The sequence below is a fragment of the Littorina saxatilis genome, linkage group LG17 (assembly GCF_037325665.1).
Source record: "Littorina saxatilis isolate snail1 linkage group LG17, US_GU_Lsax_2.0, whole genome shotgun sequence".
Lineage (NCBI taxonomy): Eukaryota > Metazoa > Mollusca > Gastropoda > Littorinimorpha > Littorinidae > Littorina > Littorina saxatilis.
Genome location: NC_090261.1, coordinates 7868569 through 7889853, shown reverse-complemented (window position 1 = coordinate 7889853; position 21285 = coordinate 7868569). Strand labels below are relative to the sequence as shown.

At 43.0% G+C, this 21285-nt stretch overlaps 2 protein-coding genes across 3 annotated transcripts; one reads left to right on the top strand and one right to left on the bottom strand.

The window, feature by feature from the left end:
- The first annotated feature begins 6232 nt into the window (after positions 1–6232).
- Positions 6233–12216, top strand: LOC138953959 (microfibril-associated glycoprotein 4-like). The gene is made up of 4 exons (XM_070325976.1): positions 6233–6964; positions 7730–7942; positions 9537–9713; positions 10118–12216. Exons 1-4 carry the CDS (start codon positions 6628–6630, stop codon positions 10372–10374), a joined length of 984 nt encoding a protein of 327 aa, XP_070182077.1. The 5' UTR covers positions 6233–6627; the 3' UTR covers positions 10375–12216.
- Positions 12217–12397: 181 nt separating this feature from the next.
- LOC138953958 (beta-2 adrenergic receptor-like) lies at positions 12398–19815 on the bottom strand. Of its 2 annotated transcripts, XM_070325974.1 has the most exons (3): positions 19414–19815; positions 17041–17837; positions 12398–16610 (listed from the first exon to the last, which is right to left on the bottom strand). In XM_070325974.1, the coding sequence occupies exons 2-3, from the start codon at positions 17590–17592 to the stop codon at positions 15195–15197; spliced, it is 1968 nt and encodes a 655-aa protein (XP_070182075.1). In that variant the 5' UTR covers positions 17593–17837; positions 19414–19815; the 3' UTR covers positions 12398–15194. The 2 variants fall into 2 exon arrangements, with proteins under 2 accessions (XP_070182075.1, XP_070182076.1); XM_070325975.1 differs by lacking the exon at positions 19414–19815 and having other exon boundaries at positions 17041–17989.
- Positions 19816–21285: the final 1470 nt, after the last annotated feature.

The window sequence follows — 21285 nt, the reverse complement described above, 5'->3', positions numbered from 1 at the left end:
CTGTCTTTTGAGTTTAGCTGCACGTGTCGCGTCTCTTGTTTAGCTGATCTTTCTTGAACCTGAGGCTGCCAAGAACCCTTTTACACTCCTAGCCTTGTTTAGTCTTTTCATGTTACAGCCTGTTGTAAAGCCGTAGAACTGTGCAGTGTTGAGAGCAGCCGCTGGTTCAAAATTGATTTCCCTAGCCCCTGTGACGACTGCAAACCGTACGCGATTTTTGCATGCAAATTTGTCCTTGGGGCAGCGAACCCAAACGCTGCTGTGGAGACACTCATTAGAGTTTTGGGTTTTTCCTGACACACATCTCTGAAGCAGTTGATCTTTCGTCAGTCTCTGGTAAACTGGTTCCAGAGGAGGATTCAGCTTCTTGAAGTTGAGAGGTGTGTGGTCCTGGGGGCTGGTAGAAGGACCATGACGCGGCACCATGGGGGCACAAGTCATGCTGTGGCTTGTCATCTGTTGAGAAGCCGTGACGCAGAGATGCCATCACTGCCCGTTTCATGTCTGCAACTGTCTTACCCCCCCCCCCCCCTCCCCCCTAATTGCCCGATTATAATATATCGTCAACTTCCTGATTGTATTCAGAGTCAGCTGATCATACCCTCGCCCTCCCAAAGTGATTCCTTTTTTGCGGCAGTCGAAGCGCTGTTACAAGACGCTTGGAAACGTGATTGATGTACTCTTCTTTTTCGATGGTTACTTGATCTCCATAAGGCTTTATTTTGGAAAGTTCCTGGAAGGTTTTTGTGTCACCGTCTGACAGGATAACTGTGTATCGCAGATTGTGCTGCGACACTGACCTGCCCCACAGAACCCGAGCCGCCTCGACTTCCATGATGCCACTGGAACCTAAAAATAAAACCACCGTTTCAGTCAAAGTCAGCCACTGAATAGCAAACACACAAACACACACAAACACACACACACACACAAAAGGCAATCAGCCACATATCTACCAACATAGACGCTATTATTGCTTTTGTTCAGTACATGTATTACTATGCATGGATTAGTACCCAAACACACACACACACATGCATGCACACACGCATGCACACACACACACACACACACACACACACACACACACACACACACACACACACACACACACACACACACACACACACACACACACACACACACAAGGCAATCAGCCACAGATCTACCAACATAGACGCTATCATTGTTTTTGTTCAGTACATGTATTACTATGCATGGACTAGTACCCAAACACACACAAATACACAAACACGCACAGACACACACACACACACACACACACACACACACACACACACACACACGTACACTTCACATAGACAGCGCACACAAAACACTGATATGGAACACGAAGAGGGTCAAATGCTCGAGCAAGTACTCGCGCATTTACTCGAGCACTTTCGAAACTGCTCGAGTAAATGCGCGAGTACTTCTGAAAATGCTCGCGCACTTTCGAAACTGCTCGAGGAAATGCGCGAGCACTTTTGAAAATGCTCGAGCAGTTTCAAACTGCTCGCGCACTTTCAGAACTGCTCGAGCACTTTCAAAGTACTCGCGCATTTAAATGCGCGAGTACTTTCTCGCGTATTTCCGAGAAGTAACGAGCGGGTAAAGCAAAAACTTGTCGCGGAACAGTCATCTTTTTGGCATATTTTCTAAATATTTTACATGACACCGTGCACATGAGCCGAGGCGAGCCAAAGCCAAAAAAGTTAACAATTTGAATTTAAAAGTACACTGATACTTACCGATCGACCATCCCAGTAGGTCTGTCCGCCAATTCCCTGATGCGATCGTTAATAATCCCAGCGACCGCCCTTCCCGCCTCCATGACGACTACAGATGCGTCGTTTCAGTAAATTTTCCGGGTCAAGTTTTCAATAAACCCAACCAATGACTTCGGTACAACTCGGGAATCTCCGATTCAAAAGTACTCGCGCATTTACTCGAGCAGTTTCGAAAGTGCTCGAGTAAATGCGCGAGTACTTGCTCGAACATTTGACCCTCTTCGTGTTCCATACACTGACACACATTTTCACAAACACTTACAGATCTATGTAAAATTCAAACACAACACACTATCATCCCATTTCAACAAACGTCTTCACAAACGCACCATACACACACACTGTTTAGATCTACGCACTCACCTGCAAAATTCTTGTCACAGATGTCCAGTTGTTTTACCAGCCAGGCAGCATACTCCAGGGGTTTCTCCTGGAGAAGTTTGTTTCCAGTTGTCTGGCAAACGTATGACAGTAGTTGCACATAACATGAGCGTCAAAGCAAATTCCAGTCAGCACGTCTAGACTACAGCACACCCTATTCCAATGTGGGACGAGTGCCCCCTGGTCAGCCATGATCCGTCGTAGCTTACACTGATATCAAGAACATCATCATCAGACAGTGTCATTCCATTGTGCGTTGCGTGTATCTGTCTGGCCTGACGGACAGCCTCACTGAATACTTTCTCCTCCAGTAGATCTACATCAAGTCGTTGATAGAGTTTATCAGCTTTCTTCTGGAAGGTTTTGTGATCCATGCCTACCAAATCTAAACTTTCACAAAATGTGTTAAATTGTTGAGCACCTAGCCCACATATCAAGGAGTCTGGACGAATAAACGGCTTGCCTGATGAGACCATAATCCGTTTGACCGCTTTCTTTGGAAGCAAGGTATCCAGCGGTACCTGGAACAACTTCCTCACATGCGCGTACACTGCAAGGCCGTGTCTCTGTTTTGAGTCTGGGCATGGTGACAGAGTTGGCTGTTTACATTGCGGACAACAAAGTTCGTTTACAAGTCAATACCATCAAAGGTTTCCAAATCAACAAGACATCTCCTTGTTTGGTAAGCCTCTGGACCTGTCGCTTTTGACCAGTGGCTGCTGTGTAGGCCTATGTGTTCGTCTTGAATTGTTTTCGCGTCAAACCGCCAAGAACACACTCTCAGTCCTGACGCAGAATTTGATCTGCATGCCACAGCGGTCGATCCAGATTTTGTGCGCTTGGTCACCGATTGTGTTTTAGTTGTTCTCTTGTCTCTGCAACTCTTCAGTTGTTGTCTTCTCGTACACTTGCCTTTATGATGTGTTTTTCGGAGCGTTGATCTTTTCACACGTGCCATTTTTCTAAGCAAACTCAGTCGAAAACTAAACGCTGTGAGCAGACGACTTTTAAAACGCGAAAAGCCACGCGAGCCTATCTGACCAATCGTGGCCAGGTATTTACGTCATACCCCCGTATATGGAAAGTGTCTGTGGTTTGCTTGTTTGAAAAATAGGGGGGTTTCCCCAGGAGAATCCATATTTAACCGAAAATAACCGCCGAATGACACAGGGGAGAGAACTGCTGTTCAAACGGTATACGACGTTCCCGCGTTGGGCGAGCAGAAATGTCTGTTGTCAAGGGTTGAAAATCGGAATTTTTATCGGAAGAGTGAATGAAAAGACAGAAAAATTCGCCGGGTTGGTGCAATGAAATATGTTTTTAGAGACTTTGATGAATTTGTATAGTGTAATCATATGCATTTCATGAAAGTAGACAGATTGAAAGGTGCAAAACTGCTAACAACTCAAAATGGCTGTTTAAGTCCCATCACTCTAAATTTCAGTGGCGCACTTGTGTTAAAACTTGAAACTCTTGTTTTTATATGTCAGTGATATTGGAGGAAAGTGTGTATGTGTGTGTGTGTGTGTCTTACAGGGATCGCGTTTACGCACGATTTTTGCGTATTTGACGCATTTTAAAAGTCGCTGACGCGTTTTTTTCGCCGCGCCGCGTAAGCCATACGCAAAAATATTGTAACCTTTTCTTGTCTTCACGCAGCGCTTTTGCTCTGACTTAATAATCACCCGATCCTGAAACTGACTATAGGGCTCGAGAAGTGACGACACACATGAAATCTGCGCGTCAAAACTAAAGTCCGTTTCTTTTTGCATCGAAGTATCGCAAACGAACGCAACGAGGGTATTACCAGATAATGTATTGTCGGATAATGAAACAGACATTAGCTGCTCTCCCATCTCGCGCTTCCTAAAGGCGGAAAGTGTGTCTAGTCGTATTAGAGCGGGAAACAAACTCGCAAGGCCCGAAAGTTGGAGACAGCAGGGGTGTTATTCAACAGGCGTGCGCGGAGTTCGACAGGAAAACTCGCCGTATTTAGGTAAGGAGTGTCTTTAAGTCTTTCGTGCGTGTTTTGTTTGTGTCTGTACGTGTTTTCGTAGTACGCAAAAATATTGGTCCGTGACGCGTTTTTTTCGTTTCGTTGCGTATGACTTACGCGTTTTTGACTCACATGCGAAGCAAAAGTGAGTCTATGTACTCACCCGAGTCGTCCGTCCGTCCGTCCGTCCGTCCGGACGTCCGGACGTCCGGACGTCCGGACGTCCGTCCGTCCGTCCGGAAAACTTTAACGTTGGATATTTCTTGGACACTATTCAGTCTATCAGTACCAAATTTGGCAAGATGGTGTATGATGACAAGGCCCCAAAAAACATACATAGCATCTTGACCTTGCTTCAAGGTCAAGGTCGCAGGGGCCATAAATGTTGTCTAAAAAACAGCTATTTTTCACATTTTTCACATTTTCTCTGAAGTTTTTGAGATTGAATACCTCACCTATATATGATATATAGGGCAAAGTAAGCCCCATCTTTTGATACCAGTTTGGTTTACCTTGCTTCAAGGTCAAGGTCACAGGAGCTCTTCAAAGTTGGATTGTATACATATTTTGAAGTGACCTTGACCCTGAACTATGGAAGATAACTGTTTCAAACTTAAAAATTATGTGGGGCACATGTTATGCTTTCATCATGAGACACATTTGGTCACATATGATCAAGGTCAAGGTCACTTTGACCCTTATGAAATGTGACCAAAATAAGGTAGTGAACCACTAAAAGTGACCATATCTCATGGTAGAAAGAGCCAATAAGCACCATTGTACTTCCTATGTCTTGAATTAACAGCTTTGTGTTGCATGACCTTGGATGACCTTGACTTCCCGCAGTGGGGCACTGCGGTTATGAAATTAAAGGCCCCTCCTGTTTTTGGAACCGCAGGAGCTTTCTAGTTTGCTGTTAGGTAGATTTTTGGTTCCTCTTTCCTGTCATGCTCTCTTTTTCTTCATGAATTCTTTTCTTTTTTCTGCCTTCTTGCTCATTCACCTGTATTTTTTCCAAAAATCTCTTCTCTTGCCGCTTGTCTCGCGATTCATGTATAGTTTAATCTGTTAGTGTTCTGATGTAAGTCCAGCAGTAGATAGGTTAAGCCTATTTTAACATACTGGAAACTGGTAATCTTCCAGTAGGTATTAATTTAGTTTTACTAAAGCCTGCTGGGATGGGTTAGTGCATTTGTAAACAGGAATCGCTTGACAAGTGGCCCCCTTCATCCCCCCCTTCCTCGTCCTGATATGGCTCTGCGTAGTCGGCTGGACGTTAAGCAACAAATAAACAAACAAACAAACAAACAAACCTTGACCTTGGGTCAAGGTCACATGTATTTTGGTAGGAAAAATGTGTAAAGCAGTTCTTAGTGTATGATGTCATTGCTGTCAAGGTCAAGCATGTGAGTCGTATGGGCTTTGCCCTTCTTGTTTAAAAAGCTAGCGTGATCCCTGGTCTTATTATATTATTACTTTAAATTTTTTGTTAAAATATAATAAATTATAATTGTTTACTCATGTCGTATGCATGTAAAGCGCTTACTTCCCTTTGCCAGGTTAATCAGATCGGTTGTTTTTGTTTACATTTCTAGAACGACGCAAAAGACGATGCTTCTTTTGTGACGATGACTTCCATTCAAATCCGAAATCACTGGTCTGCATCGACGTTCATGTGATATCCTGAACTGATTGAGAACTTCCTTTGAAAAGAAAGCGGCTCAGTGTCTGATTTAATCCATCCCAAACAAAAGGATTTACGATTGGCTTACGACGCCAAAGTTTTGCTGTGTACTGATACGATAGCCTATACCTTCAATTTGTCACGCCGTACTTTTTGCGCGCGCACACACACACACACACACGCACGCACGCACGCACGCACATATACACAAAGAGAGAGAGAGAGAGAGAGAGAGAGAGAGAGAGAGAGAGAGAGAGAGAGAGAGAGAGAGAGGATGGTTTGCATGTGTAAAACGACAGGGGTTACTGTCTCTTTAAGTCCAAACGAGGGCAATTCATAATTTATAGTGCAATATGACAGAACATATTCCCAGTTGGAATATCTGGGCACGGCATTATGCGCATCATTGTCGCACGATTGTCAACAGTTCCTTTTCACCCTGTACCGGCGCAGGACAGCCTTCAAATAATTTGCAACGCCATTATGCGTGCCGGTTTTTGGCGTGATGGTTTTTTGATTTGTTTACTGATCATGATTAGCACATATGCTTTAATGACTTCAGCTCAGTTGCTGTCTTTGTGGTGACAACTTGAGGTGTGCCTGTTACGAATGTGTTTCTTTTTGTCAGTTCAGTTCTGGGTGTATTGGCATTTTGCCTGCCAGCCTGTCATAGAACGCGCACGTGCACACTTGCAGTTTGAGTGAAACGGGATCAGTTGTGAATTTAGTCTGAAGTTTTTTTGTATGCTTAGTGACAGATTCTAGCCTGGTCGACTATGAAGGTCTCTTTGACTGATTTAATCTTGGTGGTACTTTGGGCAGTCTTCAAGATTGCAAGGCCGTCAGAAACACAGGAAGACAATCTGTTTAGACGCACAGCTGTGAAAGACGCTATTTTCACCAAAGGCCTCTTGTTCCAAGACACAGCAAGGTCACTGGTAGGTTGTGCGCGTAAATGTGCCACTTTTAAATGCTGCCTGACCTTCACCTTCAACAAGGTCAACCTACCAAGGTCGTGTCGCGGTCATTCAACATGGAATATGACCTTGGAAGACAATCACACGCATTCTCCTGGGACAAAATTGTTTGCCATAGAGGACAAGCTTACTCCAGGTACGTTCCACTTTAATGTGTTTGTAGACTGCATGTGCTCAATGATTTTGTGTAGTATGTTTGTATGCGTGATAAGATTTTAATTACTTGTTTGATGAGGATTTCATTGCTTTTTGATCAAACAGTTTGACCGACTGATCTATTCATCCTTGAAAGGACTATGTGTCATCGACTGTTCACTTTTTTTAAACTCTTTTTCGTTGAATCACCACAAGATGATCTTTGTAAATAAAGCTTAAGTTAACAGTTACTGACAAGCAAGATTTTGTATTTCTTATAATAATTTTTGAGGAAAATGGCGCTCCTGGTTTTTTTTCCAGTGTGATTTGAGTAAAATAATACATTAATTAGTTAATTAATTGTAGAATTTTAATTCATTTAATATCTGGCACTGAGGGTGAATCATGATTCATAATTAGATAGTAGATAAGTTAGGGTTAGGGTTAGATCGATGGACATTACAGTTCGGTTGGCTAGCATCCTCCTGCTCAGTTAAATATACTTGTGTTTCCTCTCCCGCTTTGATGTACGACACGACAAATATGTCTTATACCATGCCACTGATATGATCAGCATAGCTAACAGATTGATATTTAACTTTATACTCATATTTGTGTGTCCGTTAGCCTCCAAACCGGCGTATGGCTGCCTAAATGGTGGGGTTAAAACGGTCATAAACGCAAAAACCGTGGGAGTTTCAGTATTTGAACGAAGAAGAAGAAGAGTGTGTCCGTTACTCAAAGGTTAAATAATTTTCCGTCTTAGGTCCTCTCCCAGCAGACTGTGCAGAGGCCATGCAGAGAGGCGCCCGTTGTGGTGTACGTCAGCTGAGAGTGACGCCACATTTCAACGTCACAGCGTACTGTGACGACGACTGGACCGTCTTTCAGAGACGTCAGGACGGCAGTGTGGATTTTAGCCGCGGTTGGGAAGACTACAAGAACGGCTTTGGGGACCCGACGGGCGAGTTCTGGTTAGGTGAGAAAACAGGGTTTTGTTGGTAAATGTGGAAGGAATATGGCGGATAAGGGTCAAACGTTTTTTTGAAAACAGTACTATGTCTGATATTATGTACGTGCGTGCGTGTTAAGAAGTTATTCGAATAATTGTCTTTGCTTATTGTGAATGCGCACTTGCCAGGCTTCAACAAATGACACATCATAAAGAAAACAAGTCGCGTAAGGCGAAAATACAACATTTAGTGAAGCTGTCGAACTCACAGAATGAAACTTAACGCACTGCATTTTTTCACCAAGACCGTATACTCGTAGCATCGTCAGTCCACCGCTCGTGGCAAAGACAGTGAAATTGACAAGCCAGAATAGCGCGGTAGTGGATGCGCAGAGCAGGATAGCACGCTTTTCAGTATCTCTATTCTTTTTAATTTTCTGAGCTTGTTTTTAATCCAAACATATCATATCTATATGTTTTTTTAATCAGAAACCGACAAGGAATAAGATGATATTGTTTTTAAATCGATTCCGGAAATTAAATTCTAATCATAATTTTCATCTTTTAAATTGTCAGAGCTTGTTTTTAATCCGAATATAACATATTTATATGATTTTGGAATCAGAAAATGATGAAGAATAAGTTGAGATTGTGTTTGGGTCGATTTATAAAAATATAATTTTAATTACAATTTTAAGATTTTAAAGACCAAACTCATTAATTATTTTTTAAGCCTCCACTGAGCTGAAATGCAATACCAAAGTTCGGCCTTCGTCGAAGATTGCTTGACCAAAATTTCAATCAATTTGATTGAAAAATGAGGGCGTGACAGTGCGGCCTCAACTTTCACAAAAAGCCGGATATGACGTCATCAAATAAATGTATCGAACAAATAAAAAAATTATCCGGGGATATCACACACTCACACACACACACACACACACACACACACACACACACACACACACACACACACACACATACACACACACGCACGCACGCACGCACACACACACACACACACGACGCAGACGCACGCACGCACGCACGTACGCACCCACGCACGCACGCACGCACGCACGCACACACACACACACACACACACACACACACACACACACACACACACACACGCACGCACGCACGCACATGCACACATACACCACGACCCTCGTCTCGATTCCCCGTCTATGTTAAAACATTTAGTCAAAAAAAGAAAAAAGGACAAAACAACAGCGCAACAACGACGACGGTTTCTTTTATTTTGACGGGATTATTTTTTGTTTGTTTTGAGCTTGTCATGTTCAATAGAAATAGCATGATGAATGTATTTAATTGTTTATTTGTCTATGTATTGATTGATTGATTGATTGATTGATTGATTGATTACTGTTTATTTAAGTATTATTTTATTTACCTTAACCTTATATAGATATTTTTTTAATATGATAAGGATTGTAAAATAAGCCGTAATATCTCAGAAGAAAGCTGATTCCCACACAAAAGAAAAAGAAGAAAAGAAGAAAAAAAGAAAATGGCATGATGATATGAAGCCTCTTTTCCAGTCAATGTCCTCACTTGCTTGTGTACTTCAACGAGCTATGGACTGGTTTCCCTGCAGGTCTGGAGGCTGTGCATCAGATGACCACACCCCCCAGTGACCGGAGCTATGAGCTGAGAGTGGACCTGGGGGACTGGGATGGGGACACAGCCTACGCTAACTATTCCAACTTCTTCATCAACTCTGAAAGCTCTAACTACAGGCTAAGTGTTGTGACCTTCCAGGAGGGAAACGCTGGTAAGTGCTTGACGTGTGTGTGCAATCACATAACTTGAAACCATTTCTGCACACACCTATGTAAGACACTATCAAGATTGACAAAGGGCAACATTGTATTTAAAGTGATTGCTATTTTGTATTAGCCGCATCACAGTTGTTTGCAGTGATGGTAAGATCTTTTTATTTCGTTGAAGTTTTGGTGCTGTTAAAATTGAATGTGTATGCGTGTGCATGTGTGTGCGTGCGTGTGTACATGATGTGTGTGTGTGGATGTGTATGTGTGTGTGTGTGTGTGTGTGTGTGTCACAATTTCGTCACTGACGATCTCAGCACACCTTATACAATATTGCCATCCATGACTCCTCATACAATGACTAGCCTCTCACTATCATTAACTAGAACCTTTTACTGTGTGTTTCAAGGCGACTCGTTAGGGAAACATAGCTACATACCCTTCTCTACCAAGGACGCCGACAACGACATCGCTGCGAACGAGAGTTGTGCCATAATGTACGGAGGCGCCTGGTGGTTTCTTGATTGTCACGACAGCCACCTCAACGGCCCCTACTGGTTCAACAGCACTTTACCGGGCGATGGCCTGGGGGTCTTCTGGTTCGACTGGAAGAAGGATCTACGTCACTCCTTGAAGTTTGCAGAGATGAAGTTCCGTCCTGTTTAAAACCACGGTGTTGACGCTATGCAAGGTACTAGGCCATTGTCGTTCTCCAGACAACCATAGCACCACGCATTTACACTGAGGGCCCCAAAGGGGGGGTATCATCACGATCACGGGAAGGGAAATTTTAGCTTTCACGATCACAGTTACCTTGATTTTTGTTTTCACGATCACAAACACCTTGACGAATAGAGGATCATAGAGTGATACAGCTGTGAAAAATGTACGTTGAAAATAAAATGCTTTGCAATAATGCCCATCACGATCACGAAAACAAATGACGATCACGATCACGAGACTTGATTTTTTTGTCATCACAGATCACGGGCAAAGTCCCATCACGATCACAGAAATGGAAATTTCGGCAATCACGGTCACAGAAAGGTCAAAAAACGCCAATCACGATCACGATTTTAAACCCTTTGGGGCCCTCTACACTCACATGATATTGTCAGATCACACTATGCATCATTTTTACCCGTACCCATGCAATCAAACTTTCAACGGGCTAGTAACTTTTTGAACCCTTAGCCCACATACATTTCTACTAGCTCAAAACTGTGTTGATGTTTTCCACTGATAAGGGTAGTCTTTCTGTAAACTCACTTTCAGGCTAAAGAGGAACTGTTAGTCAAGCCAATTGAATTAGTAGGCAAATAGAGAACTTGTTGGCAACAGAGATATATTTTGCAATGATATTGAAGTGTACAACAGTACGGTTGAAAACCGGAAACTTTTACTTCATCAGTTCACAAACTTTGCCGCTTGCTCGATTGGCGAGTGATTTTCGATTTTTACTTGCCCGGCAAACTCACCAGTCGCCGCGGGCGAGCGGCCGAATGTATTTCTTCGTCTCTGCTAATTCTGTGTTACGTTGGAGTTTATTGACAGCTACTGTGAACGAAATACGATGTAATGTTGTGACCTAGTAACCTCGGATTTCGTAACTAGATTCCATATGTATAAGTACAAAATACGTCGTAACAAGGTAGTGGCTACGAGAACTTGCGTAACGCCTCAACACTGTAGACATGTACGTGTCTGTCGAGAACGCCAGTTAGAGTGTACTTAGAACATTTTGACTGTGTATGTAGTAGATAATTACTGTGTACATCTATGTATAGTCTTTCGTTAGACATTAACGAGTGTACAAGCAACATACGCGTAGTATCTTGACTGTTTTTCCCCCGTTAAAAATCTCCTTTAGTGGATAGTAATCACATTATGTGTATCTTGGTTTAAAACTGTGTCGAGCACGTTTGCTTTTTTTCATCACAGTAAAAAAAATTCCTCAGCTCTGCGTTTAGTACAGGTCTGAATAGTTACTATCTGGAAGAAGAATATTGCCTGTTCGTCTGATGATAGAGCGTCGGATAGTCAGTCAAATAGAAATGAAATATTGACGTTCTCTCTCATTGGTGAAAGGGTCATAGAAAGCAGAGGATAACTGACAAAAGTAATGGCATTGAAAATATCTTTTTTGAGGTAGAATGAGTTTGGGGGTACTTGCTACAGTCCTTTGGAGAGAAAAAAAAAGTGGCATTGAGACGAGAGGTGTGATAAAATACAAGGAGGTCGTTCTTTACATATTATCGTAGTTATTGCATTGTTTTCTTTGCACTATCGAAGAACCATCGCGTGGACATTCTTCATCCTCAAGATGTGAACTTTTAGCATTGGCCTATTCTGCTGTATTTATCCGAGGTTTCGAAACATGTTTTCTGAGCATGAGGAATATTCTTTCAAACTTCTTTTCTTTTTTGCTGAATTTTTTGTTGTTACCATGTGTGTTTGTAATGTGTAGTAATGATTTATTGTAAAAATAATTGGAGCTGTGACAGAATTCCACAATCGTTGCTTTCATCACAGAGAGACTGACAAAATTCAGTGAAAAAAATAAAAGTTTGGGAATGAATGCGTACAGCACACACACTCACAAACACTCACCCTTGCACTCATCAACGTACAATGACGATAAACATGAACAGATATTGACATGGTGTCAATGAAAAATAGATAGGCAGAATGTTTTTTTCAACATATTTTTATTACGAAATCAGGTCACAACGTCACAAGTATATAGTCTCTTTTGCTTTTAAAAGAACCACCCGACGCCATATATTTGATGATCACAAATGTTGTTCAAGAAAATAAAATCGAATTTAATGACAGGTAAAAAGAAAAGTTATCAAAGAAAGTTGAAAGTTTTACGTTCAAGAGTATTTTGGACATTTGGTTAGTCCAAACATTTAGAGATAGTTTGTTGACCTGTTGACCCTGTACATGTCAATAAATTGACTGTAACATGTCCGTGTTGCCGCCATGGTTTGGCCTGAGCAGAACAGTCTAGTTCACTATAACCATGACTTTTGCAACCATCATTTATTGTAACTTTTGTTATAAAAATTTTACATTTAACGTATATTAACACTTGTTGTTGTTTTTGTTGTTGTTGTTGTCTTTTTGACACGGTGAACAGACGTTCCCAGATTCTCTACGTTTGCGTGGCGTCGGGCAGTACCTTTAAACATGTAGGGTTGTTCTTCGACATACGGATTTTTAAATAAATGTTTATTTTTTTCAGTACTGATTATCAACGTGCCAGCCTCTCTCTCTCTCTCTCTCTCTCTCTCTCTCTCTCTCTCTCTCTCTCTCTCTCTCACACGCAGTCGCTCTCTCCCTCCCCATCACTCTCTCCCCCCTCTCACTCTTCCTCTTTTTATATATTTACTTTACAACACAAGATTTCCGAGGCCAAAACGACTGCAAACTGTAAAGATAAACTTACAAAATCATGAATAGCAACATGGTTTCTTACTAGTCCGCATCGTATTTGAAACTCAAACAACAGAGCCCCATGTTTACGTTCAAAGAGACATTATACAGAAGTGTGAGTAACTACAAAATCGTGTGGATTTAATTCATCGCATTATAAAAAGTAGAAACATGTCAATAAATAAAAGCACATCATACAATCTCTTTCGGTCACTCTCTCTCTCTTTCGGTCACTCTCTCTCTCTCTCTCTCTCTCTCTCTCTCTCTCTCTCTCTCTCTCTCTCTCTCTCTCTCTCTCTCTCTCTCTCTCTCTCTCTCTCTCTTTCACGCTCTGCATTCGTTCTCAGTTCGTGAGATATCATACCCTGACAGTTTAATAAACGAATTAAAACATAGCAACGAAGAGAGCCATTTGCAGCCTATGTGGGTAAGAACTTTTCAACTGATGAATATATATATGTATATATATCAACCTTTGCCATATCACACCCGAAATGTAATTTTTAACGAAAGATCGAAAGTTTAATAAAAGTGTCTATCCTTATCAAGAATTTAGAGTCTAATAAATAGTTCCTTATAGTTTTGAATACTGTGTGTTTGAACGGTGCTGTTGAAAACAACCATACCCACTTTTCTTCCCTTTATATTTAACCCAAGCTTACATTTTCTCTTCAAAGCCATATTTCACAATGCTTTCCCCTAAAATGCACGATATAGCACAAGACGAAATACTGTTAATGCAAACTTTGTTAACAATACATCATTCCAAACAGTAATAAATTACAAAATTACAACATCAATACAAAAAGAGAACAACATTGTGAAAGACATTATTTGTGTGATAAAAAACAAAATACAAAAACAGCAATGCCCTCGAGGAAGACAAAACATTTTTTCCTGAGGTTGACATTCTTTTACTACAAGAGAAATTCCAAAGTCTTTTGATTCTAACAAATTGTTTCAATTCAGACAAAGGGCAAAATGTAGCGGTATTCGACCAGAATCAGCACTGATAGTGTCTGTTTCACCACAGTACTATGTGGGAAAAGCTGCACAGCTGAAGTACAATCGTTTTCACAATTTGTGGATGCAAGCTTCGTTTGCCTTGCCACTGAACAGCAAACGCGAAACGTTTCCTTTTTAACAGACCAAAGCCGTTTGGGCTAACGCTGTGTGTAAAACAAACCCACTGCAACTGAACAACAAACAGTAAACGTTACATTTTTATCATTCTAAAGCCGTTTGGGCTAACGCTTTTCTTGTGAAAAATCAGTTGCCACTGAACAGCAAGCACTAAACCTTTCATTTTTTGATCAGTCCAAAGCCGTTTGGGCTAACGCTGTTCAAGTGAAAAATCCACTTGCCACTGAACAGTAAACACTAAACGTTCCATTTTCATCAGTCCGAAGCCGTTTGGGCTAACGCTTTTCAAGTGAAAATCCAGTTGCCACACAAAAGCAAACAATAAGCGTTCCATTTTTATCAGTCCAAAATAAAGCAGTTTGGGCTAGCACTGTTCCACCCAAACATAAAAAAATATCTTGCCAATGAACAGCGAACACAAAGCGGTCTATTTGTATCAATCCAATGCCGTTTTAGGCTAGCGCTGTCTTTTAGGGGAATGAGACTATCCTTTCACGAAAATCATGTAGAAAAGCTATCTCTCATTTCATTGCAACAGTTGTATTACTAGCCGTCTTCAATCAGCAGCAGTCCGTCGTGTCGATTGTTTGTGTTGATGTTACACTATTAGGCTCTGATACGCTGGATGAATAGGGTATAAGGATTGCACATAATTATGAGACAAATCTGACGTGTGTTGTAAATTGTAGCGTTTTGTTTTGTTCATCATACACAGTCTCGCAGATAGTCAGTGGGAGATCACAAGGTAACAAAATCGCACGAAACGATGCCTGCACAAAAGCAGCGACAGAAAAGTTTGTGTTAAATTCTGTCATGATTAACTGAAACCGTCAAACTGTACAAACTTGTCATGGATGATTTGTCGAAAATGAAGTTAAAGAAACGTTTCTAAAAAAGTCGAAATATCACAAAGTGTGATGGTGGAGCGACCCGACTTGAATAGTTACTGAGTCGACATCCTCGATGGGGTCACCACCGTCGCTATGGTAACAGTGATCACTATGGTCATCGCTGGCCCTACGATCACTGTGCACAATGACCTCAGCCTGGTCGTCACTGTGGTAGTCCGAGTCATTGCTGTGATACGTCTGCTCCGTGTTGTCACTATGGTAACTGTGCTCGGCATGAGAGCTGTTGTCAGAGCTTCTCCTCCTGAGACTGCAGTGACCTCTGGCCTCGTGCTCAGCGCGTGACTCCATGTCCACATGCGTGCTGTGGATGATGAGCGTGTGCTGCAGGTAGAGACTCAGCAGGTCCGTGATGAACGCCTTAGAGTCCGAACTCAGCAGAGTCGACACGCGCTTCTCCAAGCACGCGTCAGAAGTTCTAGGACCAATCAGCGTAGCGCCGTTAAGAGCGAGAGGTAGCGAGGGAACGTGGATGATGGACAGAGAGTCATCCACGTCCTTGTGGTTGAACACGTGGTTGACGGTGCCCCCTTCAGGAATCACGCACGACACGTCGGACAGCCTCCCTGCAGGGGCCAGGAACCCTCGGCTGACCCTGCTGAACCTGGACTGGCTGGAGGTGGTGGTGGGGGAGCCGGTGGTGAAGGTGTTGACGTCGGACAGAGCGCTGGAGCGCCTGGAGTCCTTCTGGAAGCGGGAGCACAGCGAGTCGTTGCCGGCGCCGAAACAGCCCTTGAAGATCTTGCGGAAGGCGGCGCGGAACTCGTTGTTCTTGAAGGCGTAGATCCAGGGGTTGAGGCCGCTGTTGAGCACGGCTAGCAGGGTCAGGTAGTTCCACACCCAGGGACTGACGTGCACCTCGGCCACCACCTGGGCCATCAGGCAGGCCAAGTACGGCGTCCACAGCGCCAGGAACACCCCGATCACCAGGGCCAGCGTCTTGGAGTACTTGGTGTCCTTCATCATGAACCGCATCCGCAGGTTCTGCTGCACCGAGTTCTCCACGGCGGCGATGGCTCTGGCGTGGTGCCTGGCCACCGTGTAGATCCTGAAGTAGCAGACGGTGATGACCACGCAGGCCGGACCCACGATGGCCGCCAGGAAGAGGATGTGCGCGCTGTCGTGCAGCAGCTTGAAGGAGCAGCGGTGTGGGGTGCCCGCAGCATCAGTGTCTTCCCCCACCGCGGAGAACCAGCCCAGGGGCAGCGGGGCCCACACGATGACCGCCGAGTAGACCCATGTGAGCGTGACCAGCGTGACGATCTTCCTGATGGTCATAACGGACACGTACTTGAGTGGACTGACCAGCGCTGTGTGGCGGTCATAGGCAATGGCGGCCAGGGTCAGGACGGACACGCCGCACGCCGTCATCAGGATGCGGTTCGGGGCCAGGCACAGCAACTGGTCGTTCACCTGGCGGACAGCATCAAGGGTAAGGATTAGTATAGGAGAAAAAAACCCACCAACGCATTTGAGGGCAAAGACTAATCATGGCACACACAGCATGAAAAAAAACAAGTGATTAACAGACAGCCAAAAGAGTTAAAGAGGAAATGATTTCAATTGATTCAAGAACTGGAGGCCATGCAGTTGTAAACTCCCAAGGTTGGCTTAGAAACAAAACAATCACATAACCGTGTTGGGGCAACAGAATGGAAAGCCCCAATACACAATATACAAAAAGAAATCGAGGCTGTTTCCTTTAAAAAAAAATACAAAAATATCGATCTTATGAGCTTATTCTTCAACAAAAACGATTAATAAAAAAAAAGTTGCTTAATGACATCCATCTAAATTACGCTAATGCATACTGAGTGGAAAAAGCAACGAGAGTAGTACACACCTGTGACGACAAGACCTCGACGACGATGACGAAGGGTGTGATGAGGGCGACGAAGATGTCGACGGCCGCCAGCGACACGATGAAGTAGTTGGTGGGCAGCTGTAACCGCTTGAAGCGCAGCACGCTGACGATCACCAGCAAGTTACTGGCCAGGATGAAAGGTACGATGATCGCCACAGCCACCACGCCGATAATCTGCTCCGCCGACCACTCTGAGCTGACAAGGATTTCTGCGGAAGAGTCCGGAGAACTGAACAAGCCCGCCGCAGCGTCGCCAAGCACAGCGAGAGGCAGGTCCGAAACGAAATCTGCCTCTGCGGCTTCGATGGCAAGGTCGGCTTCCGGCAAGAGCAGCTGACGGACGCTTGCGTCGACGGTGGCGGAGTTGATAAGACTCGCCGGCTCCATGGCTGAAAGGTGGTGGTGGTTGTCCATGATGGGGATCTGTTCTGGGATGTGGATGTTGGTGCTGTCGCTGCTGGAGATGATGTCGGAGAGACCGTTAGGGCTGGAGAGTTGCAGGCTGGCCGCGAACTCTTCCATAACCACCATCTTCGTTGTCTTAGATAATACTGATTCCAGAAAAAAGGCGAACGCAAAATCTGCTTAAATACTGAAAAGTTCAAAGTGTGCAGGGCGATTTTTTTTCTCTTGTAGCCGAAGTGTAGTTTAGCAATTAGTCTTTTTCTTGACGTGATCCATTATCTTCAGTCTCTGTCTGTTGTTGATCATTTAGCACCTTGTGCTTCCCGGAGCGGCCATTGATGCTGGACGAGGAACAACTCCAGAGTTTGGCTCTGAAACAAGAACACAATACGCATAAGTTGTTATACATCTCAAAAGAGCTATCGGTATAAGAATTCCACTTCTTCTTCGTTTTTGGGGGAGAAAAGAACAAAAACAGAAGTTGCAGTTTTGAATTGATCAGTGCCTTTTGTTTTATCATTTTAAATTGAACAAACAAAAGTATTGCAGACTCCTGCCCTTTTTCGTGCATTTACTTCTTATAGAATACGAATCATAAGATTGCACCTCCACATCCATTATCTACTCAGCTTGCTAGTACCTCTCTGTCTTAACTATGATCATAAACGTTACCTTCTTAGGATTTTAAATGCCTGTTTTTTCATTTATTTTTCTCCCACCTTGCGCTAAAACTAATCACCAAGGTGTAGAAGACAAGCCAGGAAACTTCCTTCCGATTATAACTTTTCATTGTGAGTAATACTCGCCGTTTAGAGTGACCCCCCGCCCCCAGATCCGTTTCTCCCCTTGCCCCACCTGCTGAACGCTAATTCCTATCACCTCAGGTAATTGCGGCAACTATGACAGTGACAGTGCAACGAAATCACCCAAAGTGACAAGACTAGGAAACTCTTTCCGACGTAGAAAGACGTATGAGAATCACCCTAAAGTGATTCACAGGCCTTGAAACCCGTCGTCGACGTGGAAAGACGAACGAGAGTTATCCTACAGTGATTCACAGGCCTTGAAACTCGTGAACAGAGCATGCGCTAAAACCGGAACAAGGTGAGGCGTGCACACAGCAAGCATCCTGTCACCGCAAGGTACGATAAGCAGTGTGTTAGCGTGTGATGAGATGAATCAAAAGGAGACAAATCCGGTTTTTGTTTGCGACAAACTGATTGTTATTAATTGATTCCGTGTATATCTGTGGCAGGACTGATAATATCAGAATTGACATTTCACTTTAAAGCATGCGGATGCAGAAAGACCAATGTGAATAACACTTACCGTTTAAGACCTCAAGACAGTATTATTTCATTGCTATGATTCGTTCTTATTAGACCCATGTTCGCCATTAAGTCTTGGTGTAATGTGTAAAAAGAAAATTGTTATGAACATTGAATATTTTTACGTAATATTGTCATCATTGCAAGCGATATATCCTGCAGCATAAAACGCGGTCTGTACCTTTTGGACAGCTCAAAATGGTATTTTCAAAGCATTCAGATGAGAGAAAAAAACACACTGAAACAAAGTAAAAGGACTACTGCAAGCAAAGAAAACGACACAGCAACAACAACAAAAACAAAAACAACACATGTTTTCAATTATCAGGTCAAAATTAAATCAGACCGTACAAGATGAAAAGGTTGAAATCAGATTCTGAAAATAGAGAATAACAATTTCTGTTCTGCCATCCAATTAAAAATCGAAGGAAAAAAAAAGAAATTAAAATAAGATAAGTAAAAGACAAACAAAAAAAGCATACAAAAGACAACAACAATAACAACAGAAAAAATAACAACACACTTTTAATTATGATAAATAGAATGAGTATGAACAAATGAAACGAAGTTATCAGAGCATAATAAAAACAAAACAAAACAAACATGATTAGATTCGTACCAGTTTTCAAGTTGTGTATAGTTGATTGAAGAAGGGTGCGTTTATTGGTGTTGATCAGGTTTTTCAAACTCCGCTGAAAACAGAAATCGTGGTTTTATGATTTCCGGACATGCAGAGACGGATCAGCGAACCTGGTCCAATTAAGAGTGCAAACAAAAAGTCATGAGTCAAATAGGACACACTCACACAAGTCTGTGACATAACTCCAGATTCTTCAAGTTTAAAAACACATAACCACGTTCAACGTACACAAGTTTTTACGGCAGACTGCCTAAGCGTACAACATTGGTCGTGTAGCTTGTAAGACTGATGATTTATCTGGTAACGGCGGGTTATGGTCTTGGCCCGAGCGCGTTGCGTTTGCATGGGAAATGACCCTGCCAGCACATATGCCACTTATAGCTATTCCTACGCTCTCACTAGCTCATTACACTTCTGAGTGGTAGGTACAGGCACTGTATGTGTTAGGCTCCGCCCACCAGCTAACAGCTAATCACAATCACACGTCAGAGGCGTGTGTCCGCTAAGATCGCAGGGCGAGTAGAGCTAAAGAACAAGGAGTGACGTATGACCACGAGACTGACGTGAGGGACTACTTGTCACGTGGTGACATCTATCCTTACCGTCACTCCCTGTCTCCATTGACCTTTAAGCTTTGATCAGAACAAATGACCGTAATGGTCTGAGATCGAAGACTTATACAAAGTCAAAATGCTACAGTATGAAAAAAACACTAAAAAAACAACAACAACAACAACGACAAGAAAACAAGACAGAACAGAGCATAAAACATCATTATTCTGAAAATTGTTTAACTGCTTATGAAAGGAAGATTACTGTATACCAAACATCCAGCCTGATTTGTGACTATGTTCTTGTCGGTCATTATTTCACACATTAGTATCCAGACAGACACTGACCTGACCACCAGGCTTGAAAAAAACCGTCCATGTCACAGATAGACACACAGACACACAAACAGACACACACACATTTATACAGACAGGGTAGGGGTGGGGTTGGGGTGGAGTTAGCGGACGACGAGACACACGAATCAACCCTAAACAAGTATTCGCTGGAATTGAGTACCTCACCGCCCCCTCCCTGTATCCCTCTGCCTTCTCCAGTTCCTTTAAAAAAAAAATACGCATCCCTCTCCTACCCACAATTACTGCCGCTCTTGTCATTAATCAGGGCTTACAACTACTGATTTACAATAAAACCAAACAAAAAACCACATACCAGCAAGTCCAAAATGAGAAATACACCCTGTTTTGTTTATATTTCAGGTAAATTGTTGCAAGGGTGGCTCGATTTAGCATGGTGAATGTCTCGAATGTTTACCCCGTTCCACACCCCAAAGACTCAACAAGGTAAACAGAGAATATGTGGGGCATGTCTGTGTACAAGGTCCAGGAATGTGGTCTCTTGCGCAGGTTTACATGCCATCCCTTTAATCACTACTAAATTAGATACTGCCGCTGTTTGAGTTTACGTTTTTCTGCGTGTTCTTCAGTGTTCACATATCCGAAGAAATAGTTTTTACTTTTTCTGAGTGGTTAAATCGAGTGATGAAAATGTTGATGTGTGGAAAAGGCGTGACGTTTTTGTTCTGGTGAAAAGTCTATAATTCTTGATTGGCGGAATGTTTGTGCATGGCTCTCTGCCGTCCATCTCAGGTGTGTGTGTGTGTGTGTGTGTGTGTGTGTGTGTGTGTGTGTGTGTTTGTGTGTGTGTGAGTGAGTGTGACGTGTACCTACGTGTATGCGCGCGTATGTTTGTGCCTGCGTGCATTTGTCACCGAGCGAGTGCGCTGCAAGGGTTGCTTATATGGGTGCTCGTGTTGTCTTTTTCGTTATACGCCTGAACCGG

Bases quoted from the DNA above. Each gene is read 5' to 3' on its own strand.
- LOC138953959 (XM_070325976.1), top strand. From the start codon at position 6,628: ATGAAGGTCTCTTTGACTGATTTAATCTTGGTGGTACTTTGGGCAGTC. The intron at 6,965-7,729 runs GTACGTTCCACT...TTTCCGTCTTAG, and splicing joins AGAGGACAAGCTTACTCCAG to GTCCTCTCCCAGCAGACTGT. The intron at 9,714-10,117 runs GTAAGTGCTTGA...GTGTGTTTCAAG, and splicing joins CTTCCAGGAGGGAAACGCTG to GCGACTCGTTAGGGAAACAT.
- LOC138953958 (XM_070325974.1), bottom strand. From the start codon at position 17,592: ATGGTGGTTATGGAAGAGTTCGCGGCCAGCCTGCAACTCTCCAGCCCT. The intron at 16,611-17,040 runs GTGTGTACTACT...GCTGTCCGCCAG, and splicing joins TCGAGGTCTTGTCGTCACAG to GTGAACGACCAGTTGCTGTG.